This window comes from Bombina bombina, chromosome 1, assembly GCF_027579735.1.
Source record: "Bombina bombina isolate aBomBom1 chromosome 1, aBomBom1.pri, whole genome shotgun sequence".
Classification (NCBI taxonomy): Eukaryota; Metazoa; Chordata; class Amphibia; order Anura; family Bombinatoridae; genus Bombina; species Bombina bombina.
Window position 1 is genome coordinate 542,859,942 of NC_069499.1, and position 26,016 is coordinate 542,885,957.

The 26,016-nt window shown below is 38.5% G+C and overlaps 1 protein-coding gene across 3 annotated transcripts in view; it reads left to right on the plus strand.

The window, feature by feature from the left end:
• The window catches only part of RAPH1 (Ras association (RalGDS/AF-6) and pleckstrin homology domains 1), a 389,631-nt gene that overhangs the window by 250,747 nt on the left and 112,868 nt on the right, over positions 1-26,016 (plus strand). For all 3 annotated transcript variants that reach the window (XM_053698663.1, XM_053698661.1, XM_053698662.1), the window contains exon 4: positions 8,654-9,171. In XM_053698663.1, coding sequence (XP_053554638.1) covers positions 8,654-9,171 — 518 coding nt within the window. The remainder of the gene's footprint in view (positions 1-8,653; positions 9,172-26,016) is intronic.

Genomic DNA, 26,016 nt, shown 5'->3' on the forward strand with positions numbered 1-26,016 from the left:
AATACGTTTCCAATTAATTAGCTATGGATTGTTTAATTAATGTGTCATTTAGCAAATTGTCATCTAGTCGCCATTTGGTAAGGATTATTGGTCTATCTGGCCAGTTCAGGTATAGAGATATCATAGAGTGATCCGACTATGAGATATTGTAGATTTTAGCCTCTTGTACTAGAGAATAACTATTTTGGTCTACCTAGAGGTTGTCAATACGAGAATAAGAATTTTGAGGGGCTGAATAGTAGGTGTAGTCCCTCTCTGATGGATGCAGGTATCTCCAGGTGACTAATAGGGACAATGTTTGAAGATTGGATTTAACCGATTTAATTATATGTTTGGAGATGTTACTTTTAGATGTAGAGCAATCTAATAAGGGTTCTAACGGAGGGTTAAAATCTCCCCAATGATTAGAGTACCTTTGTAAACGTCTAGTATCTGGTTAATAATTTTCTTAAAAAATAACTTTTGTCCTCTGTTAGGTGCATATATATTCACTAATGTGACTGGTCTGTTATAGAGCAGTTTTACCAGGCAGATAAATCTACCCTCTTCATCTTTTTCCATATGGATAGGTTGGAAAGGAATTTCTCTTTGGAACAATATACACACCCCATATATTTTTGATGTATAAATACTCTGATACATGGTGGGGTAGTATTTATTTGTGAATTTTGGTTCTCTATCTTTGGCAAAATGTGATTCTTGAACAAAAATGATATCACTTTTCTCTTTAGAGAACTATATAACGCTATATTACCCTTCTGTGGAGTATTAAGGCCCTTTACATTTTGGGATAGTATCTGTATCTTTCTTATCTCTGTTTAAGACTTGTCAGTTATGGCCAAGCATCGTAGTTCGTGGCTTAAGCGGGCAGGACCCGGAGAGCGGGGGGGGGGGGGGGGGGGAGGAAAGAGAGAGGGAAAAAACAAAACAAACAAAAATAACACACACGCCTACACGACACAACATAACAGCCCACACAGACCCCACTCTGACCTACAATCGGGAAAATACAACCGAAAAACCCATTCCCCCCCTAAGGCAACCCTATGAGAAAATAAATAACAGAAAAAAGAATAAGCAGTCAGTGCCCTAGTTTATCAGAATAAACATAACTTGGTTAATGTACAGGGAGTGCAGAATTATTAGGCAAATGAGTATTTTGACCACATCATCCTCTTTATGCATGTTGTCTTACTCCAAGCTGTATAGGCTCGAAAGCCTACTACCAATTAAGCATATTAGGTGATGTGCATCTCTGTAATGAGAAGGGGTGTGGTCTAATGACATCAACACCCTATATCAGGTGTGCATAATTATTAGGCAACTTCCTTTCCTTTGGCAAAATGGGTCAAAAGAAGGACTTGACAGGCTCAGAAAAGTCAAAAATAGTGAGATATCTTGCAGAGGGATGCAGCACTCTTAAAATTGCAAAGCTTCTGAAGCGTGATCATCGAACAATCAATCGTTTCATTCAAAATAGTCAACAGGGTCGCAAGAAGCGTGTGGAAAAACCAAGGCGCAAAATAGCTGCCCATGAACTGAGAAAAGTCAAACGTGCAGCTGCCAAGATGCCACTTGCCACCAGTTTGGCCATATTTCAGAGCTGCAACATCACTGGAGTGCCCAAAAGCACAAGGTGTGCAATACTCAGAGACATGGCCAAGGTAAGAAAGGCTGAAAGACCACCACTGAACAAGACACACAAGCTGAAACGTCAAGACTGGGCCAAGAAATATCTCAAGACTGATTTTTCTAAGGTTTTATGGACTGATGAAATGAGAGTGAGTCTTGATGGGCCCGTGGCTGGATTAGTAAAGGGCAGAGAGCTCCATTCCGACTCAGACGCCAGCAAGGTGGAGGTGGAGTACTGGTTTGGGCTGGTATCATCAAAGATGAGCTTGTGGGGCCTTTTCGGGTTGAGGATGGAGTCAAGCTCAACTCCCAGTCCTACTGCCAGTTTCTGGAAGACACCTTCTTCAAGCAGTGATACAGGAAGAAGTCTGCATCCTTCAAGAAAAACATGATTTTCATGCAGGACAATGCTCCATCACACGCGTCCAAGTACTCCACAGCGTGGCTGGCAAGAAAGGGTTTAAAAGAAGAAAATCTAATGACATGGCCTCCTTGTTCATCTGATCTGAACCCCATTGAGAACCTGTGGTCCATCATCAAATGTGAGATTTACAAGGAGGGAAAACAGTACACCTCTCTGAACAGTGTCTGGGAGGCTGTGGTTGCTGCTGCACGCAATGTTGATGGTGAACAGATCAAAACACTGACAGAATCCATGGATGGCAGGCTTTTGAGTGTCCTTGCAAAGAAAGGTGGCTATATTGGTCACTGATTTGTTTTTGTTTTGTTTTTGAATGTCAGAAATGTATATTTGTGAATGTTGAGATGTTATATTGGTTTCACTGGTAAAAATAAATAATTGAAATGGGTATATATTTGGTTTTTGTTAAGTTGCCTAATAATTATGCACAGTAATAGTCACCTGCACACACAGATATCCCCCTAAAATAGCTATAACTAAAAACAAACTAAAAACTACTTCCAAAACTATTCAGCTTTGATATTAATGAGTTTTTTGGGTTCATTGAGAACATGGTTGTTGTTCAATAATAAAATTAATCCTCAAAAATACAACTTGCCTAATAATTCTGCACTCCCTGTATGCTAGTTATCAACCAAGTATGTTTATAAATCTGCTTTGACTCATTACCCCTTCTCTCCTGCTTTTTATCTTTTACCCTTTACTTTCCCTTTCCATTATTTTCCCCCTTTCTTACTCTGTCCCTATGTTTTCCTTCCGCCACTTCTTTCTCTTTTCTTTCCTGTTTCTTCCCTTTTCTTTTTTCTTCTTAACTTATCTTTCCCCTTTTTCCTTTTTCTTTCTTCCCCCAGCCCTACCTTTTCACTCTCTTACTCTCCTCTTTTCTTTTAATCTCTCTCATTATTTGTGATCGAGCTGGTGAAACAGATTGCTTCACATTATAGAAGAAAAAAAGAGGGGGGCCCTGTTTGTGAATGCATTATAACACATCTAGTGTATAAACTAGTGTTATTTAAAAAAAAAAAAAAAATGTGATTTTAATAATCTCATGTTACCTCAGTGATGCATAGCAAAAAAAAAAAAAAAAAGTAGGGTGTTCCCCCCCACACAAAAGTGCATTGTGGCTCATCCAGTGTCTGAACTGGTGTAATGTTAAAACATTTAGTGTTTTTAATAAATCGTATTACCTCAGTGGTGGAGGCATAGCAACACATCAACACATGAAGAAGAAAAAAGAAAAAAAAAGAGGGTGGGGAACCCCCGCCAGAGAGTGCATTATAACTCATCATGTGTATAAAATAGTGTAATGATAAAAAAATTAGTGTTTGTAATAAAGTCGTGTTGCCTCAATAAAGAGGACATAGCATCGCGAAAAGGGAAAACAAAAAAAGGGGAGTGGAACCCCCGCCCCAAAGTGCATTGTGACTCATAAAGTGTATAAACTAGTGTAATGATAAAACAATTAGTGTTTTTAATAAATTCGTGTTACCTCAGTTTTGAAGGCATAGCAACACGTGGAAAAAAAACAAAAAACGCACAGGAATCCCAATATACACTAATTTACTAGTGTCTTTATCCAAATACCAACACCTTAACTTATTACATGACAAATTACTTAATAACTGATTGCTACAGTTCTTAAAACAAATCATCTTGAGAATAAAAAACATTTTTTAGTAGCTATCAAACATAATTGAAGACAATGAGTGATCAATTGTTAACAATAGTCTCTGGGTCTTTATGAACAATGGCTTTGACTTGCTGTTTTCTACTGTAAGCAATTTTAACCCACTGTTGATTTATTAGAAAGGTCCTGTACTTTGTGGAGGAGTTGTCCTCCTCTGCTCTTGGTTGTCTAATGGGGGGCATACCAGGGGGCTTATCTCCAAGGTAGCACAAAACATACCAAGATCATCTAATGAGCGCAGATTTGCAGTTTTCCCTTTAGTCATGGCTTTTAAGTCAAAAGGAAAACCCCATCTGTAGGGTATAGTCAGTTGACTGAGAGGCAGAGTTAAAAACCTAAGGTCTTTTCTTCTTTGTAGGGTCCTTGGGCTTAGATCCGAAAAGATCTGTATAGGCTGGCCTTCAAAGAGTATATTTTGTTGTTTTCTTGCTGCTTAAGTTATGTTCTCCTTATCTTTAAAGTGGGCAAATTGAATTATTACATCTCTAGGGGGTTCTCCATTTTTATACCTAGGTCTTATTGCTCTATGACATCGCTCCAAAGTCCTTACTGTTTATGTTTCATTGTTGGTTAAGGAGGCAAAAAATTGAAGCAGATGTTGTTCAAGAGTTGTTGGCAGTATGGTTTATGGGATCCCTCTGATCCTTAAGTTGAGTCTCCTCTGTCTATTCTCCATATCTTCTGCTTGGTTTTGCAAAGTTGCTATTGCCTCCTTACGTTGGCTTATTTGTTGCGCCATTGAGTCCGTCAAGCTAGAAAATGTTTCATTTACTTCCTCTAGCTTTGCCACCCTGTTGCCAATCTCCGTTATTTCTTGTTTTATTATGGAAAATTCATTCTTTATACATTGTTTGACTTGGCTAATTTCTTCTAGCAAAGTTTGAATGTCAGCTTTTGTAGGCAGAGACAGAAGGTCTGCTTTTGTTAACGGAGATGTCTTAGGGTCTGGGGTACAGGATAATTGTTTTTCCAGCGATTGGTTGTCGGAAGAGTGATTTAATAGGGAGGAGTCTAATGCTTTAAAATACATATCCACTTTAGGTGCATGTTGGTTAGTTGTTTAACACATTTTGTCCTGTTTAGACAATTTCTTGTCGGCCATCTTAGTCATATTTATTGGACTCTGCTTATGTGGGGTTTATAAATACTTTCAGTAGAAGTTTATTATTACAGTTCCTCCAACATACTCCTGTAATAATCTTTAACTGCAATCCCCATTATTCTTTTCTTTCTTGAGCCCCTCTTCTTTCTCTTATAGCAACCTCCTTCTGTACCTTTAAGGGTTTATTTTTCTTCCTTTTCTTTTCCTTCCCCTTTTCCTCCCTTTTCCCTCTCTCCTTTTCTTTTTTTTTTTTTTAACCCTTAGGACGCCTTATTGTGCATTGTTTTTAGGAGTTTTACTTACCACCTTGAGTGTGTAGCACTGTCCCTTGCTTTAGATAACAACAGTTCTTGGGCGAAACACAATGTGCGTCTATCGCTAGAAAACAGTATTACTAGGTTCCCCTAATGCTTAAAAATTGCAGTATAGGAATGGCTCCTCTTGAGCACGAGTAACCTGTGTCTTGCTCACCTTAGTGCAGCTGGGGTCGTGTTTTGGGATCTACTCGCAGCTCTGTGCAATACACTGTCTAAACACTGTTAGTTAAAAAATAGGGGCGTCTTCTGTCTTTCTTATGTATCCCTTATGCTGTGAACAGAGTTTCTATTGCAATCAACTTTTTTGCTTTTACTCCAGCACTTCCTTCTATGTGCAAACTTCACCTATGCAGCTGTGTTTTAATCAATATACATGGTATCCTGCAATAAGGAAGGGAGTCCTTGGGGAATGAATCCCCTGTTTTTAGCACTAGAGCAGAAGCAGTCCTTTAGGAAATTTTAGTTATGGTCTGTAACATTAACCCGTGTGACAGCATTAACACCCTGTAGCTTCTCCCACTGTTTAAACAATGTTTCCCAGTATCAGTGGATACTTAGATGATACTTTAAGAAAACAGTTCTTTTATAAGTAAGTGTCTGGAGACTTGCTTACCATGATTCAGCCTAGTCTTATATTCCCTTGTAGTGCTATGTGGCGTAAACGCTCACCGTGGTTAACTGGTAGCTGAAAGTGTTACCTGCTTTTCCTGTGTGTCTTTTGTACCTGGATCCGAGTTTCTGCTATGGACGGCGTCTTGCTTTTTCCCCGGCACTTCCCGCAGTGGATCAACAGCTGCTGGCCTCTATGATTACTCGGCTCGACACCGCAGAACTCCTCCAGGCTCCTCCAGAGTATTGTAAGCTTCTATGGGGCCTTTCCTAGTTTTTCTCCTGTTTTAATACTTCATTTTTAGGGTAAAATAAATTCTGTGGTTGCCTTGTAAGAGGTCGGTTAAGCTGGAGATTTAGCTGTGTGCTGCCATTCTCACCCACAGCTGGCTCCGCCCCCCCATCCATGGCTGTGTTCTTAGTAAAAATTGTGAGTGAGCCCATTACCTTGGCTAAGAAGCAACCCCACACATGAATGGTCTCAGGATGCTTTATTGTTGGCATGACACAGGACTGATGGTAGTGCTCACCTTTTCTTCTCCGGACAAGGTTTTTTTCCGAATGCCCCAAACAATCGGAAAGTGGATTCATCAGAGGAAATTACTTTACCCCAGTCCTCAGCAGTCCAATCCCTGTACCTTTTGCAGAAAATCAGTCTGTTGCTGATGTTTTTCCCGGGGAGAAGTGGCTTCTTTGCTGCCCATCTTAACACCAGGCCATCCTCAAAAAGTCTTCGCCTCACTGTGTGTGCAGATGCACTCACACCTGCCTGCTGCCATTCCTGAGCAAGCTCTGCACTGGTAGTGCCCTGATCCCGCGGCTGAATCAACTTTAGGAGATGGTCCTCTCGCTTTCTGGACTTTCTTGGGTGCCCTGAAGCCTTTTTCAAAATAATTGAACCTCTCTCCTTTAAAGTTCTTGATGATCCAATAAATGGTTTATTTAGGTGCAATCTTAGTAGCAGCAATATCCTTGCCTGTTTATCCCTTTTTTGGAAAGCAATGATAACTGCACGTGTTTCCTTGCAGGTAACCATGGTTAACAGAGGAAGAACAATGAATTTAAGCACCACTCTCCGTTTAAAGCTTCCAGTCTGTTGTTCTAACTAAATCAGCATGACAGAGTGGTCTCCAGCCTTGTCCTCGTCAACACTGACACCTGTGTTAACGAGAGAATCACTGACATGTCAGCTGGTCCTTTTTGTGACAGGACTGAAATGCAGTGAAAATGTTTTTTGGGGGATTAAGGTAATTTTCATGGCAAAGAGGGACTTTGCAATTAATTGCAATTGATCTGATCACTCTTCATTTTTGTGAAAATTAATATTTGTGTCATTCTCAAAATGTTTAGCCAGGACTGTATGTGTGTTTGTTCATATTCTGTTATAAGTTATACATTTCTAAGCTTTGTATACAAGGGAACCAAGTGAATCTGTTCCCTCTGAAACTATGTTACTCCGCATCTTCTACTTCCTCTAAGGAATTATGTCCTGTCCCTTTGTATGTTACTCAGGGAGCTACTACTGAACTACTAAGTATAAGAATAATTTACACAGGGCTATGGCTGAATATTTAGCTGCTATCTTCAAGCCAACTATGCTTACCTGATAAATTATTTTCTTTTGGGATGATAGGTCTATAGGCCCCCCCATTTCTTTTTTTCAGACAACAGTTCTAATATGCACCTCTGAGATAGACCCTGCTTTTGCTTTCCTACCTATCTGTTTCCTTTTCTCTGATCGGGTTTATGTTAAGCTGAGGAGAGATTGGAGGAGGGAGGGATTTAAGCTCTTGTGTGGGTTCTTGGCCTCCTCCTAGTGGCGGAAATTATATCCCATATGTTAGGGAGCCCTGTGGACTATCATCATCCCGAAAGTAAATTATTTATCAGGTAAGCATCAATTCTGATTTTTTGCTGAAAACCCACCAAAAACAAATCGGCCAATAGATTGCAATGAACCCCAATATTAGTATTTCCTACAAATTCCTCTGTTTTCACATAGTTCTTTTCTTCGTGTGCTTTAAAGGGCCTTATATAAAAAAAGAAAAGTGAAAACAGATTTTTTTTTTTATATTAAAACTATTTCAAAAGTACCTCCAAGCAGTGAGGATTCGTGAGAAGTGACACTACTGTATCAGTTTAAGTTTCCACATCTTTTAATTCATATCTTTTTAAGCAAAAGAAATTCCATGCTTAAAAGGACAGTCTAATACAAAAATTTGATTGTTTAAAAAGATAGCTAATCCCTTTATTACCCATTCCCAAGTTGCATAGCCAACATGTTTATATTAATATACCCTTTACCTCTGTGATTGCCTTATATCTAAGCCTCTGCAAACTGCCCCCTTATTTCAGTTCTTTTGACAATCAGTGCCCTCTCATAAGTAACTCCACGGGTGTGAGCTCAATGTTTTCTATATGTCACATACATACGAGCGCACTCTAGCTGTGAAAAACTGTCAAATACTTTGAGATAAGAGGCGGCCCTCAAGGGCTTAGAAATTAGCATATGAGCCTACATAGTTTTAGCTTTCAACAAAGAATACCAAGAGAACAAAGCAAATTTAAACATGAATTGGAAAGTTGTTTAAAATTGTATGCCCTATCTGAATCATGAAACTTTAAATTTGACTAGACTGTCCATTTAAATAATGCAATGTCATATGGATAATTTTTTTAGCACACTGTTTTATTATATTGTTCCATTATATAAACTGATATATATATATATATATATATATATATATATATATATAGAGTGCTAGGGTACTAAGGTTAGGCGCTGATGGCTTTAAGTATGCCATTGTTTTTCTGTAGCTTAGTGAGAGTTATGAAACTCCTTAAATAATTCTAATACTAATATCTCTTTATCTTGTGCATTACAGAAGCCCTAAATCAGGGAGAAACCGTAGATTTGGATGCACTCATGGCAGATCTTTGCTCAATTGAACAGGAACTCAGCAGTATTGGGTCACATTCTTCAAAAAATACACTTAAGTCTCATGAACGAAAGGTTTCTCAGAGACCACCTGCCGGTAGGATGGGATCATCCAAGCAAAGCAGCTTAAAGGGACATCCTGCCTCTTCTGGGAGGGTAAACAAGCCCTCTCATGCTAACTTCTCATTGGATGATATCACAGCTCAGCTAGAACAAGCATCTCTCAGTATGGATGAGGCAGCTCGGCAGACTGTTGTAGAAGATGCCAAACCTGTAGTGACAATCCATCACCGGAGAACGGCATCAGCTGGTACAGTGAGTGACAGTGACATCCGATCAGTTAGCAATTCCTCACGGTCCAGTATTACTTCTGCGGCTTCAAGTATGGACTCTCTTGACATAGACAAAATGACAAGACCTCAAGAGCTTGATTTAGTGCAGCAAGGGCAGCAGCCGATTTCTGAGGTAAGTTTAGAGAATAATAATAAATGTGTGTACTTTAATAGCTTCATTATAACCATTCCCTTTCATAAATTGTATCTATATGCTCTAGTATAATTTACACACACATATTTTTTCATTGTTTTCTAATGTTAGATAATTATATATATATATATATATATATATATATATATATATATATATATATATATATATATATATATATATATTACTTCACTTCTGCTTTTCTCTTAAAATGTATATAAATAACCCAGGGAAACACAAAATTGAGTTTATATTACTAAGATTGCATCTATGGCAGGAAGAAATTATTGTAAAGGAATTAAATTCTTCTTTCTTCACTACATAATAGTGCAGGGGCAAGAGATTATTATACTGTCTGCTTTTGAGTGTTGAGGGGTCATTGATGGTTTTTCTCAGTTAAAGGGACATGAAACCCAAATTTTTTTCTTTCATGATTTAGGAAGAGCATGCAGTTTTAAGCAACTTTCTAATTTACTTCTGTTTAATTTGCTTCATACTCTTGATATCCTTTGCTGAAAAGCATATCTAGATCAGCTAGGCTCAGTGAGCCTATCTAGAGATAGGCTCAGTGACTGCACATAGATGCCTCGTGTGATTGGCTCACCCATGTGCATTGCTATTTCTTCAACAAAGAATATCTAAATAATGAAGCAAATTAGATAATAGAAGTAAATGGGAATGTTGTTTAAAATTGTATCCTCTATCTGAATAATTAAATGTTTTGGGTTTAATGTCCCTTTCTGTCATGTTCATTTGTTTAGTTTATTAAAACGACTTGTGGACCTGCCCACCTGCAATGGTGATATATTTTACCAGTGCCTGATTATCAAAATAAAAAACTTAAAGCTATTGATTTTTTTTAATGCAGCCTTCTTACAGGTAGGTTGCTCAGTCAATAGTGTCTAGCCTTTGTAAGCACATATAATGTCTTTATTTATGATTTGTTTATCTTCTATCATTAGAGTTCTCAAATTTCCTGTTTGTTCTTCAGGGTTTACTTTACTATTTTGCCCCTTATTACCCATCTTTTTCATTCCATTTTTAGGGTCTGTTAGATCTCACATTAGCACCAATTCTTAGGTATCTGTTTAAAAACACAGGTCTATACATCACCTTTAATGTAATGTAGGCCTAAATCAATACCTTGGGATGTCTACTTTACAAATATATATCGTTTTCATAGGTAATGAAAGGCTCTATTTCTGTTCAAACTGAATGATAGCAAAAATGCTCAAAATATAAAGACTTAGTTTCTATAAAGTAATGGTGCAGCCTTGTTTAAACTAGTTTTCTATTTATTTCAGTTTGTGCAAACCTTTTTAGATAATCCCGTGTTAAACACAGACTTGTTTGGACAAATTTTTATTTCCTGTTTAATATAATTGTGTTCAGTAGGAGAGAGAGATGCAGAGAAACGAAGTTCAAACATGGTGACACTTTATAGAAACTCAGTGGAGATGAAAGTTTTTTAGTTTCTTTTTTTATTTACACAAAATGAAATATTTTATATTTTAATCTCATACTGTTTAATATCCTTTTAAAAATGCCATCTGTTGAGAAATATTGTTTTAGAGGATCAATCTACAGTAATATAATGTTTTTTTCCAAGTTCTATGAAGAATAAGGTTAAAGTTTAGAAGCTAATCCTCACGTTATCAGCTAAATCATTTTTTATACCAATCAGGAAGCTTATTAGCCTTAATACAGGCCTCAAGGCTTTCACATTGTACAGAATGATAAAAAAACCTTGTATTGTATAAAATATATATATATATTGTGGGCAAAAAGATCTTTTTCTTTTTAGCTTTGTAAGTAGCTAATTACATTGACAAGGGAGACAACGTTGGTTCCTGTGAAATGGTGGCTGCCAACGAAACATATCCAATGTTTTTCTGTGAGAATGACACTCACTGCTGAAGTACAAACCTGAATGCTGGAGCGAAGTGTGATTGCAAAGAAAGAGTTGCCCTTGTCTACAAGGAACACTTGTAGCTGTCCAAGATACAGGGACCTTGTCATGAATGCATAATGCAGTTACTGGGTTTTCCAACTCTGGGAGACTGCCAGAATCAACTAGACTGTAATCAGGAAGGTATAGCTGAAGCACCAGGATGTTTAATGCTAGCCTGCAAGCACAACAAAAATGACATGCTTTAATTAGTTAGAGCATGTCATTTTAAGACTAGCAACTCAATACTATGTGTTTAACCCCCCCACACACGCTCACAAATGGGTTAAACACATAGTAGAAGTACGGCTCAGAAACCACCGAGCACTGCTGGTTTAGAGTGGAAGCTGCTAGTTACACGGCAGAGTAGAATTTGAACATTTTTTTTATTGCAATTGTGGTAAGGTTGTGCTTCTTTATACCTCTCTGCCACTTCATATTTAAATCCGCCCAGTTTAGCATTGTTGATGAGGTTGGGCTGGGACACCCAGTGAAAGGTGCTGGGGGAACAGGAACAGCAGACACCCCACCCCTCATCCCCTGCATATGAAAAGACTGATTATACAAACAGGAGCTGCAGGGATCTGTAGACAACAGTATTTATCTAAACCTTTGGGGCTTGGTTAGGAGTCTGAAAATCAGCACAATGTTATTAAAAAAATAAGCAAAACTATACATTGTTACAAAAACACTATAAGATGGGCTATATAAATGGATCGTCTACAAAACATTTATGCAAAGAAAAATCTAGTGTACAATGTCCCTTTAAAAGCAGAGTGGCAAAATGTCCAATAGAAAGCAAGAAAGTTGTTTAGCTTTAGACATCTAGACTAAAATGCAACCAATTATGATCGATGAGGGGACCCACTAGCATCCTCTTCCACTCCTTACTAACTAGTGCCCCCTATGTAAAATCCCAGCGCCCCCTTCCATCTCACATGCCTATCTGTGCTCTCTCAGTAAACCCAGTGCTCCCCAGGGGCAGTCCCACCCACTTTGGGAACCAGTATAATACACCATTGTTAAAATCCTTGAAGCAAAAATGCTGCTATATAGTGCTCTAGATACATGCACGCTTTAAGCTTACCTAGGTATGCTCTTCAACAAAGAATACAAAGAGAAGGGGCACATCTCTGTAGCGCACACTAGAAAATTCTGGTTTATTCTAGACAAGAATATAGATTTAAAAAAATATCCTGTAATAGATGTCCCTTTAATGTGAATGGTTTAATAGATTTGCAGTGTGATTTTTCAAAACTATAGACATATTTTTAATATAGTTTTGTAAGATGGTTGCCGTTGCTACAGAAGATAATTTTGCAAACCAAAAAAAGATGTCTTTACAAAGAAAGTTTACATATAACCTTACAAATATTGGTGTCTTTTGACAGCAGCACTTTGTCCCTATCATGTAATAGTAAAACTGAAACAAATCTCCTATTTATATAAACAAAAGCTCTTGTGATCTGAGGAGGTCTAGTTATAAAGCAAGCACAGGGCAACCGGTGACTGGCAGCAAAAACACTGGTTCTGACAACTCTGCTGTGAAATTTTTTTTTTCCTCTTCACTCTTCATTCTGAGCTTAGGTGTCTTTTGTAGTGAAGGGGGCACTTAACTGAATTTGTAAACTTTCTAAAGTGGAAGTAAAAGTGAAAATAACTTTTAAGTTAAGCAAAACTACATACTTAAAATGTACTGTTAAATGAGTAATTCTTTAAAAGCTGCACTTTCATAAAGCTACATGTACAGTGCAATGACCACGTATCCAGATGGCACATTACTGTGTGCGCCATGCAGGACTGCAAGCGCAGCACACTGCTGCTGTGTCCTTGTCAGGGATTTGGGGTGATCTCATCTACCTCTCCCCATAATGTAATGCAGAGGTCTCACCCTTGATACTCAAACAGAGAGGAGAGGACTCCATTAATCTGTATGTGGGGCTTGAAGAAAAAAACTGTATATATGTATGTGTGTGTATATATATATATATATTAATATATATATATATATATATATATATATATATTTATATATATATATATATATTTTTATATATATATATATTTATATATATATTTATATATATATTTATATATATATATATATATATATATATATACTGTACATATACAGTATATTATATTATATGTATATTATATTTCTTTCATGTAATTAGCAAGAGTCCATGAGCTAGTGACGTATGGGATATACATTCCTACCAGGAGGGGCAAAGTTTCCCAAACCTCAAAATGCCTATAAATACACCCCTCACCACACCCACAAATCAGTTTTACAAACTTTGCCTCCTATGGAGGTGGTGAAGTAAGTTTGTGCTAGATTCTACGTTGATATGCGCTCCGCAGCAGGTTGGAGCCCGGTTTTCCTCTCAGCGTGCAGTGAATGTCAGAGGGATGTGAAGAGAGTATTGCCTATTTGAATTCAATGATCTCCTTCTACGGGGTCTATTTAATAGGTTCTCTGTTATCGGTCGTAGAGATTCATCTCTTACCTCCCTTTTCAGATCGACGATATACTCTTATATATACCATTACCTCTACTGATTCTCGTTTCAGTACTGGTTTGGCTTTCTACTACATGTAGATGAGTGTCCTGGGGTAAGTAAGTCTTATTTTCTGTGACACTCTAAGCTATGGTTGGGCACTTTTACATAAAGTTCTAAATATATGTATTGAAACATTTATTTGCCTTGACTCAGGACGTTCAAACATTCTTTCCCTGTGGGCTGTTAGGCTTGCGGGGGCTGAAAATGCTTCATTTTATTGCGTCATTCTTGGCGCTGACTTTTTTGGCGCAAAATTTTTTTTCTGTTTCCGGCGTCATACGTGTCGCCGGAAGTTGCGTCATTTTTTACGTTTTTTTGCGCCAAAAGTGTCGGCGTTCCGGATGTGGCGTCATTTTTGTCGCCAAAAGCATTTAGGCGCCAAATAATGTGGGCGTCTTTTTTGGCGCTAAAAAATATGGGCGTCACTATTGTCTCCACATTATTTAAGTCTCATTATTTATTGCTTCTGGTTGCTAGAAGCTTGTTCACTGGCATTTTTTCCCATTCCTGAAACTGTCATTTAAGGAATTTGATCAATTTTGCTTTATATGTTGTTTTTTCTATTACATATTGCAAGATGTCCCAGATTGACACTGAGTCAGAAGATACTTCTGGAAAAACGCTGCCTGGTGCTGGATCGACCAAAGTTAAGTGTATCTGCTGTAAACTTGTGGTATCTGTTACTCCAGCTGTTGTTTGTAATGAATGTCATGACAAACTTGTTAATGCAGATAATATTTCCTTTAGTAATGTTACATTACCTGTTGCTGTTCCGTCAACATCTAATAATCAGAGTGTTCCTGTTAACATAAGAGATTTTGTTTCTAAATCCATTAAGAAGGCCATGTCTGTTATTCCTCCTTCTAGTAAACGTAAAAGGTCTTTTAAAACTTCTCATTTTTCAGATGAATTTTTAAATGAACATCATCATTCTGATTCTGATAATGGTTCCTCTGGTTCAGAGGATTCTGTCTCAGAGGTTGATGCTGATAAATCTTCATTTCTCCAACATTGGTGTGTCCGGTCCACGGTCCATCCTTACTTGTGGGATATTCTCTTCCCCAACAGGAAATGGCAAAGAGTCCCAGCAAAGCTGGTCACATGATCCCTCCTAGGCTCCGCCCACCCCAGTCATTCTCTTTGCCGTTGCACAGGCAACATCTCCACGGAGATGGTTAAGAGTTTTTTGGTGTTTAATTCAAGCGTCGTCCCGGTCACAAGCAAAGGCTCATACGGACATCGTCCTAGCCTTTCTCAGATCTCACGGATGGAAGGTGAACAAAGAAAAAAGTTCTCTGTCCCCGTCAACAAGAGTTCCCTTCTTGGGAACAATAATAGATTCCTTAGAAATGAGGATTTTTCTGACAGAGGTCAGAAAATCAAAACTTCTAAGCTCTTGTCAAGTACTTCATTCTGTTCCTCGTCCTTCCATAGCGCAGTGCATGGAAGTAATAGGATTGATGGTTGCAACAATGGACATAGTTCCTTTTGCACGAATTCATCTAAGACCATTACAACTGTGCATGCTCAGACAGTGGAATGGGGATTATACAGACTTGTCTCCGATGATTCAAGTAGATCAAAAGACCAGAGATTCACTCCGTTGGTGGCTGACCCTGGACAATCTGTCACAGGGAATGAGCTTCCGCAGACCAGAGTGGGTCATTGTCACGACCGACGCCAGTCTAGTGGGCTGGGGCGCGGTCTGGGAATCCCTGAAAGCTCAGGGTCTATGGTCTCGGAAAGAGTCTCTTCTCCCGATAAACATTCTGGAACTGAGAGCGATATTCAATGCTCTCAGAGCTTGGCCTCAACTAGCAAAGGCCAAATTCATAAGGTTTCAATCAGACAACATGACGACCGTTGCATATATCAATCATCAGGGGGGAACAAGGAGTTCCCTGGCGATGAAAGAAGTGACCAAGATAATTCAATGGGCGGAGGATCACTCCTGCCACTTGTCTGCGATCCACATCCCAGGAGTGGAAAATTGGGAAGCGGATTTTCTGAGTCGTCAGACTTTCCATCCGGGGGAGTGGGAACTCCATCCGGAAATCTTTGCCCAAATAACTCAATTATGGGGCATTCCAGACATGGATCTGATGGCGTCTCGTCAGAACTTCAAGGTTCCTTGCTACGGGTCCAGATCCAGGGATCCCAAGTAGATGCACTAGTAGCACCTTGGACCTTCAACCTAGCTTATGTATTCCCACCGTTTCCTCTCATTCCCAGGCTGGTAGCCAGGATCAATCAGGAGAGGGCCTCGGTGATCTTGATAGCTCCTGCGTGGCCACGCAGGACTTGGTATGCAGACCTGGTGAATATGTCATCGGCTCCACCATGGAAGCTACCTTTGAGACAGGACCTTCTTGTTCAGGGTCCATTCGAACATCCGAATCTGGTTTCCCTCCAACTGACGGCTTTTAGATTGAATGCTTGATTTTATCAAAGCGTGGGTTTTCAGATTCTGTAATAGATACTCTGATTCAGGCTAGAAAGCCTGTAACTAGAAAAATTTACCATAAAATATGGAAAAAATATATCTGTTGGTGTGAATCCAAAGGATTCCCATGGAACAAGATAAAAATTCCTAAGATTCTATCCTTTCTACAAGAAGGTTTGGAGAAAGGATTATCTGCAAGTTCTCTAAAGGGACAGATCTCTGCTTTATCTGTTTTACTTCACAAAAGACTGGCAGCCGTGCCAGATGTTCAAGCATTTGTTCAGGCTCTGGTTAGGATCAAGCCTGTTTACAGATCTTTGACTCCTCCCTGGAGTCTAAATCTAGTTCTTTCAGTTCTTCAAGGGGTTCCGTTTGAACCTTTACATTCCATAGATATTAAGTTACTATCTTGGAAAGTTTTGTTTTTAGTTGCAATTTCTTCTGCTAGAAGAGTTTCAGAGTTATCTGCTCTGCAGTGTTCTCCACCCTATCTGGTGTTCCATGCAGATAAGGTGGTTTTGCGTACTAAGCCTGGTTTTCTTCCGAAAGTTGTTTCTAACAAAAATATTAACCAGGAGATAGTTGTACCTTCTTTGTGTCCGAATCCAGTTTCAAAGAAGGAACGTTTGTTACACAATTTGGACGTAGTCCGTGCTCTAAAATTCTATTTAGAGGCTACTAAAGATTTCAGACAAACATCTTCCTTGTTTGTTGTTTATTCTGGTAAAAGGAGAGGTCAAAAAGCGACTTCTACCTCTCTTTCCTTTTGGCTTAAAAGCATTATCCGATTGGCTTATGAGACTGCCGGACGGCTCACTCCACTAGGGCTGTGGCTTCCACATGGGCCTTCAAGAACGAGGCTTCTGTTGACCAGATATGTAAGGCAGCGACTTGGTCTTCACTGCACACTTTTGCCAAATTTTACAAATTTGATACTTTTGCTTCTTCGGAGGCTATTTTTGGGAGAAAGGTTTTGCAAGCTGTGGTTCCTTCCGTTTAGGTGACCTGATTTGCTCCCTCCCTTCATCCGTGTCCTAAAGCTTTGGTATTGGTTCCCACACGTAAGGATGACGCCGTGGACCGGACACACCAATGTTGGAGAAAACAGAATTTATGCTTACCTGATAAATTACTTTCTCCAACGGTGTGTCCGGCCCACGGCCCGCCCTGGTTTTTTAATCAGGTCTGATGAATTATTTTCTCTAACTACAGTCACCACGGTATCATATGGTTTCTCCTATATATATTTCCTCCTGTCCGTCGGTCGAATGACTGGGGTGGGCGGAGCCTAGGAGGGATCATGTGACCAGCTTTGCTGCGACTCTTTGCCATTTCCTGTTGGGGAAGAGAATATCCCACAAGTAAGGATGACGCCGTGGACCGGACACACCGTTGGAGAAAGTAATTTATCAGGTAAGCATAAATTCTGTTATTTATTCAAAATGGAATTTATTCGTTCTTTACTTAAAAAAGTCTTAATTGCATTAGAAATAGAGGATTCTGGTCCTCTTGATACTAAATCTAAACGTTTAAATAAGGTTTTTAAATCTCCTGTAGTTATTCCAGAAGTTTTTCCTGTCCCTGATGCTATTTCTGAAGTAATCTCCAGGGAATGGAATAATTTGGGTAATTCATTTACTCCTTCTAAACGTTTTAAGCAATTATATCCTGTGCCGTCTGACAGATTAGAATTTTGGGACAAAATCCCTAAAGTTAATGGGGCTATTTCTACTCTTGCTAAACGTACTACTATTCCTACGGCAGATAGTACTTCCTTTAAGGATCCTTTAGATAGGAAGATTGAATCCTTTCTAAGAAAAGCTTACTTATGTTCAGGTAATCTTCTTAGACCTGCTATATCTTTAGCGGATGTTGCTGCAGCTTCAACTTTTTGGTTAGAAGCTTTAGCGCAACAAGTAACAGATCATAATTCTCATAGCATTGTTAATCTTCTTCAACATGCTAATAACTTTATTTGTGATGCCATCTTTGATATCATTAGAGTTGATGTCAGGTATATGTCTCTAGCTATTTTAGCTAGAAGTGCTTTATGGCTTAAAACTTGGAATGCTGATATGTCTTCTAAGTCAACTTTGCTTTCACTTTCTTTCCAAGGTAATAAATTATTTGGTTCTCAGTTGGATTCTATTATCTCAACTGTTACTGGAGGGAAAGGAACTTTTTTACCACAGGATAAAAAATCTAAAGGTAAATTTAGGTCTAATAATCGTTTTCGTTCCTTTCGTCACAATAAGGAACAAAAGCCTGATCCTTCACCCACAGGAGCGGTATCAGTTTGGAAACCATCTCCAGTCTTTAATAAATCCAAGCCTTTTAGAAAACCAAAGCCAGCTCCCAAGTCCACATGAAGGTGCGGCCCTCATTCCAGCCCAGCTGGTAGGGGGCAGATTACGTTTTTTCAAAGAAATTTGGATCAATTCAATTCACAATCTTTGGATTCAGAACATTGTTTCAGAAGGGTACAGAATTGGCTTCAAGATAAGGCCTCCTGCAAAGAGATTTTTTCTTTCCCGTGTCCCAGTAAATCCAGCGAAAGCTCAAGCATTTCTGAAATGTGTTTCAGATCTAGAGTTGGCTGGAGTAATTATGCCAGTTCCAGTTCTGGAAAAGGGGCTGGGGTTTTATTCAAATCTCTTCATTGTACCAAAGAAGGAGAATTCCTTCAGACCAGTTCTGGATCTAAAAATATTGAATCGTTATGTAAGGATACCAACATTCAAAATGGTAACTATAAGGACTATCCTGCCTTTTGTTTAGCAAGGGCATTATATGTCCACAATAGATTTACAGGATGCATATCTGCATATTCCGATTCATCCAGATCACTATCATATTCTGAGATTCTCTTTCCTAGACAAGCATTACCAGTTTGTGGCTCTGCCGTTTGGCCTAGCAACAGCTCCAAGAATTTTTACAAAGGTTCTCGGTGCCCTTCTGTCTGTAATCAGAGAACAGGGTATTGAGGTATTTCCTTATTTGGACGATATCTTGGTACTTGCTCAGTCTTCACATTTAGCAGAATCTCATACGAATCGACTTGTGTTGTTTCTTCAAGATCATGGTTGGAGGATCAATTTACCGAAAAGTTCATTGATTCCTCAGACAAGGGTAACCTTTTTAGGTTTCCAGATAGATTCAGTGTCCATGACTCTGTATCTGACAGACAAGAGACTTCTAAAATTGATCTCAGCTTGTCGAAATCTTCAATCACAATCATTCCCTTCGGTAGCCTTCTGCATGGAAATTCTAGGTCTTATGACTTCTGCATCGGACGCGATCCCCTTTGCTCGTTTTCACATGCGACCTCTTCAGCTCTGTATGCTGAACTAGTGGTGCAGGGATTACACAAAGATATCTCAATTAATATCTTTAAAACCGATTGTACGACACTCTCTGACGTGGTGGACAGATCATCATCGTTTAGTTCAGGGGGCTTCTTTTGTTCTTCCGACCTGGACTGTAATTTCAACAGATGCAAGTCTGACAGGTTGGGGAGCTGTTTGGGGGTCTCTGACAGCACAAGGGGTTTGGGAATCTCAGGAGGTGAGATTACCAATCAATATTTTGGAACTCCGTGCAATTTTCAGAGCTCTTCAGTCATGGCCTCTTCTAAGAGAGAATCGTTCATTTGTTTTCAGACAGACAATGTCACAACTGTGGCATACATCAATCATCAAGGAGGGACTCACAGTCCTCTGGCTATGAAAGAAGTATCTCGAATACTGGTATGGGCGGAATCCAGCTCCTGTTTAGTTTCTGCGGTTCATATCCCAGATATAGACAATTGGGAAGCGGATTATCTCAGTCGCCAAACGTTACATCCGGGCGAATGGTCTCTTCACCCAGAGGTATTTCTTCAGATTGTTCAAATGTGGGGACTTCCAGAAATAGATCTGATGGCTTCTCATCTAAACAAGAAACTTCCCAGGTATCTGTCCAGATCCAGGGATCCTCAGGCGGAAGCAGTGGATGCATTGTCACTTCCTTGGAAGTATCATCCTGCCTATCTCTTTCCGCCTCTAGTTCTTCTTCCAAGAGTAATCTCCAAGATTCTGAAGGAATGCTCGTTTGTTCTGCTGGTGGCTCCAGCATGGCCTCACAGGTTTTGGTATGCGGATCTTGTCCGGATGGCCTCTTGCCAACCGTGGACTCTCCCGTTAAGACCAGACCTTCTGTCACAATGTCCTTTTTTCCATCAGGATCTCAAATCCTTAAATTTTAAGGTATGGAGATTGAACGCTTGATTCTTAGTCAGAGAGGTTTCTCTGACTCTGTGATTAATACCATGTTACAGGCTCGTAAATCTGTATCTAGAAAGATATATTATAGAGTCTGGAAGACTTACATTTCTTGGTGTCTTTCTCATAATTTTTCCTGGCATTCTTTTAGAATTCCGAGAATTTTACAGTTTCTTCAGGATGGTTTGGATAAAGGTTTGTCTGCAAGTTCCTTGAAAGGACAAATCTCTGCTCTTTCTGTTCTTTTTCACAGAAAGATTGCTAATCTTCCTGATATTCATTGTTTTGTACAAGCTTTGGTTCGTATAAAACCTGTTATTAAGTCAATCTCTCCTCCTTGGAGTTTGAATTTGGTTCTGGGGGCTCTTCAAGCTCCTCCGTTTGAACCAATGCATTCGCTGGATATTAAATTACTTTCTTGGAAAGTTTTGTTTCTTTTGCCATCTCTTCTGCTAGAAGAGTTTCTGAATTATCTGCTCTTTCTTGTGAGTCTCCTTTTCTGATTTTTCATCAGGATAAGGCGGTGTTGCGAACTTCTTTTAAATTTTTACCTAAGGTTGTGAATTCTAACAACATTAGTAGAGAAATTGTGGTTCCTTCATTGTGTCCTAATCCTAAGAATTCCAAAGAGAGATCATTGCATTCTTTGGATGTAGTTAGAGCTTTGAAATATTATGTTGAAGCTACTAAGAATTTCTGAAAGACTTCTAGTCTATTTGTTATCTTTTCCGGTTCTAGGAAAGGTCAGAAGGCCTCTGCCATTTCTTTGGCATCTTGGTTAAAATCTTTAATTCATCTTGCTTATGTCGAGCGAGTCGGGTAAAACTCCGCCTCAAAGGATTACAGCTCATTCTACTAGGTCAGTTTCTACTTCCTGGGCGTTTAGGAATGAAGCTTCGGTTGATCAGATTTGCAAAGCAGCAATTTGGTCTTCTTTGCATACTTTTACTAAATTCTACCATTTTGATGTGTTTTCTTCTTCTGAAGCAGTTTTTGGTAGAAAAGTACTTCAGGCAGCTGTTTCAGTTTGATTCTTCTGCTTATATTTTCAGTTTTATAAGATTTAAACTTTATTTTGGGTGTGGATTATTTTCAGCGAATTGGCTGTCTTTATTTTATCCCTCCCTCTCTAGTGACTCTTGCGTGGAAGATCCACATCTTGGGTAGTCATTATCCCATACGTCACTAGCTCATGGACTCTTGCTAATTACATGAAAGAAAACATAATTTATGTAAGAACTTACCTGATAAATTCATTTCTTTCATATTAGCAAGAGTCCATGAGGCCCACCCTTTTTGTGGTGGTTATGATTTTTTTGTATAAAGCACAATTATTCCAATTCCTTATTTTTTATGCTTTCGCACTTTTTTCTTATCACCCCACTTCTTGGCTATGCGTTAAACTGATTTGTGGGTGTGGTGAGGGGTGTATTTATAGGCATTTTGAGGTTTGGGAAACTTTGCCCCTCCTGGTAGGAATGTATATCCCATACATCACTAGCTCATGGACTCTTGCTAATATGAAAGAAATGAATTTATCAGGTAAGTTCTTACATAAATTATGTTTTTCCCAGTGATAAAGTCATTGTGAAAATTGCTTTCAAAGGCACCCCCCTCCCCACAACTTTTTTACTCTTTTTTTTTTTTCTTGCAACCAATGACAAAAGATACAGAGGGATAATTTTCAACAACGTAGGATTGGGGGAACACATTTGGTCTATTTGTTTCTTCCCTAAATCATGCTGCCCTAGGTACGGGACAGAGTAGTTGACTGTCGCCAAAAAACACCCCATTTAGCCACTTTTGACTATAAGTAATTTACAGTTGTTATGGGGACTCTTTATTTTATTTTGGTGAATAGGCTGTTTCAGATTTGCTGCGCTGAAAAAGGATCAGAGGGAAAATGTGCCAGTATAAAACATTACAGATAAAGTGTGCCATGATAAAAGGTTCCATATAAAGTATACAATACTGACAAGGTGCCAGTTTCAATGGGAATAACATTTATTAATACACTAAGACTCTACAGGCCCAGCATAATATAGACTTGTATGTTCCTTTAATGTGTGCCTTGGTAATGAGCCAGATAATCTGTGTATAACATCGTCAGATGGGTGAGGTGGTTTCATTCTTCTCACATCATATTTAAGTGCTAGAGGCACAATGTGCTGTTTGTTGCTTTCAGTATTTTGTGGTGTTATACGATTTCAAAGTTTGATGCATCTGCTTGATGTAAAAGTTAACATTAAACTAAATCTGAAAAAAATAAAAACTTAATTTTATTCCAATTTATAGATACAAATAGCAAATATGAAATATGTCAATATCAGGGATACTTACTTGATTGTCAGTTTTTAAATATATTTGGTTTGTAAATCAATGCTGTTTGCGTGTTGTGTTTCAGGGTAGCGCCCCCCCCCCCCCCACACACACACACAATTTTACACCATTATGATCACATGCTACCGAACAGTTTGAGGAACACTACAGAGTTTCTTAATAGGTTATAATGATTTTAATTGAAAACATTTGCTCAGACCTTCAACTAAAAATTGTGAAACACAGTAGTTCCTGTCAGCTGCTGCAGCCAAGTATGACCCCCTCAAATTGTCATTTGCTTCTGGCTGTCATTTGCTTTTTAACCCTCCTGCTTCCCAATACAATTGTAATATTTATTACAAAGTTTTAAATGCTATATGCTATGGTGCCCCAGATCTGAGGAAGAAAAAAAGGGACACTTCATTGATGACACACAACATACTCAAAACAAAATGGATGAATGATAAGACTAGGTTTTTTATTTGTGAACAGGTATACTATCTAATGGATCAACCAATGAGTTTGCACGGTCTCCTTTTACACGTGTCCACCACTGTAGTTCCCCGGCTGCAGATCTGAAGATGTTGCCTGCCATAGAGTTGCTTTGGACATAAATATCATACCATTGTGAGTGTTGCTCATATATAATAAAAAATGAAATAAGTAAACAGCCATGATAAAAAAATGGGACATTCCTTCAAAACCCAGTTAAAAACGGGACACGTGGTCACCCTACTATATGCTGACCTGATTATTCACAGACATTCCAGAGCAAATGATTTTGGGGATATATAGCCCCAGTATAGTTTGTTATGCAGTAGAGGACATGGTGGGAAATCACCAATCAGAAGCCTATAATGCTCTGAGGTAGATACCTAGTGCAGGCCCATGTGATGGTCTCTGATTTAAAAAGAAAACGTATATTTATTTTAATTGGTTTAGATTTAGGACCTATATTAAATGAAATGTATCAGATTGTCATCTCCATGGTAATAATATATTCCTGTTTCCATGCTCACTTGCACGAAGAGAGCAACATTTTCTTTACTGATGATAAAGTATAGGAATTTGATTTGAAAGGATTATTATGACAGTTTTATTTTCCATCTGTAGAAAATTAAAAGCAGAATTTTTCTGTTGTCCGTGAGAGGAAAAAGCCTTTTAAATGAGACCTACAGTGAGTTAAGCCAACTGTGAAATATTGCTTTGGATGATGCACATTCTTTAACCATTCATTTCATAGGAGGATGTTCAAATCAGTTTAAATACTAAGAAATTGAGAACATGAATGTGAAATTGTATTAAAAATATAAAGGGAAATTAAACTTAAAAACACTATTTAAACATCAATTGTTTATTTCTATTTTAAAATGAACAGAAACTACATGTTAATGCACATCTTGCTTGTGACATAGCATTTTAATCACGAAATCTGATATGAAAAAGTAGTACGCTTTGCTAGCGGTTCTAATGTTTTGTTCCACAAGCATAAAAAAAACAAAAAATGTGTATTTTCTGCAGAGAAATATCGGTTTAAAAAAAAAAAAAAAAAAACGTAATACATTTTGTAATGTGTTTTGATGCCACAAAGAACAAAAATGACTTTAATGTCCCCTTTATCTTTTATGCCATTCACTGATCTACAGAGAACTCATTGTTTGTATTGCTCTAAGAAAGCCCACTCCCAGAGCAGTCTTTTGATTATCACATGGCAGAAATGTTTGTGGTTGATAATTTGCTGATATAGTATCCTGCAAACCCATATATGCATAATACAGAACATAATTTGATTATTATTACTGAATCTCCTATACTTAAATATCAATCTATTTAGTGCTTAAAGGGACACTCAATCAAAATTAAACTTTCATTATTCAGATAGAGCATGCCATTTTAAACAACTTTGCACATTTTGTTAATGGAAGTAAATTGGAAAGTCTTTTTATATTTAAACACTTTGAGTCACCAGCTCCTACTGAGCATGTGCAAGAATAAGTGTGTATGCATTTGTGAATGGCTGATGGCTGTCACATGGTACTGTATGCATTTGTGAATGGCTGATGGCTGTCACATGGTACAGGGAGAGTGGAAAAAGACATAACTTTTAAAATTTAAAAACAAAAACAAAATCTACTACTCATTTGAAGTTCAGACTAAGTGCTATTGCATTGTCTTGTTATCTTGCATTTGTTGATTATGCAAATCTACTGTGTCGACTGGTCCTTTAAGCATAGGGGGACTGTGTATATCCTCAATGACAGGGGCAGTCGCCTAGGGCCATATGTGGCCTTCTGAGCTAGTTTTTGTGGCCATAACTGAGAATGTGTGCGTCATACATTTTGTAGCCCCATATTACAGAGGAACTAAAAACGTGTACCTAGGGGACTTCTAGTTGTTGGGCAGACAAGGTGACCACACCTTAAACAAACCCTCAAGAGCAGAGATCTGACAGAGGGTACCGACAACCTTACCTAAATCTAGCCCTGTGCACTGGATGTTTTATGGAATATGCTCTTTGTGTTTCATAAATTTATTTATAGATATTACCGCTTCTAAAATATTGATCTGTTGTCCCCCATGTGTTAAGAGGTTAGCGATAAATGCTATATGAGAAGAATACTAGTTTTCACCCTGATCAGGAACGCCAGCAACATTCATAAAAAACACAGCGATAGCTGACATTTGGGTGCTCAAGTGCTTGACATAAATATTTTGCAGCCATTGGGGTTACAAACGTTTACAGTGATAAAGTAGAAATTGTGATTCCTTTGTAACATCCTGCTTCCATATATCCCTAAAAATGAAATTGGCTAAGCCACAGATTAAGTTCTAAAATCCTGGCCTCTGCAAGCATTGCTCATTTCTGACAATTTGTGCAGCATTGTAATCAACCAAACTCAAATGTGCCTGTTTCCTGTAAAATGGTGATATAAACATTATAGGTAGTCTAGGTTACAGCTTGCTCTGTCATGTGTGTAAGAATAACATTTTAGAATTTGAATTAATAAAGTTATAAACTAACACACTGGATGAGTGTGAAAATATACAGAATGCATTATCGCCTTGTTACTTCTATAGCTTTTCAGTAGCCAAGCTCCACCCACCACTTCCCATATTTAGATAAACCAATCAGGATTTGTTGAGTAGACACAGCTGGTCACTATGTAAATATGTTGGCAAAATATCCATTGCTTTGCCGTTCTCTATCTCTGCTAAAGCCAGTGAGGGACAGAAATGTCCAGAGGCAGAACTTTTTTTCACGTTTAGCAATGAGAATTGTTTAGTGAAAAT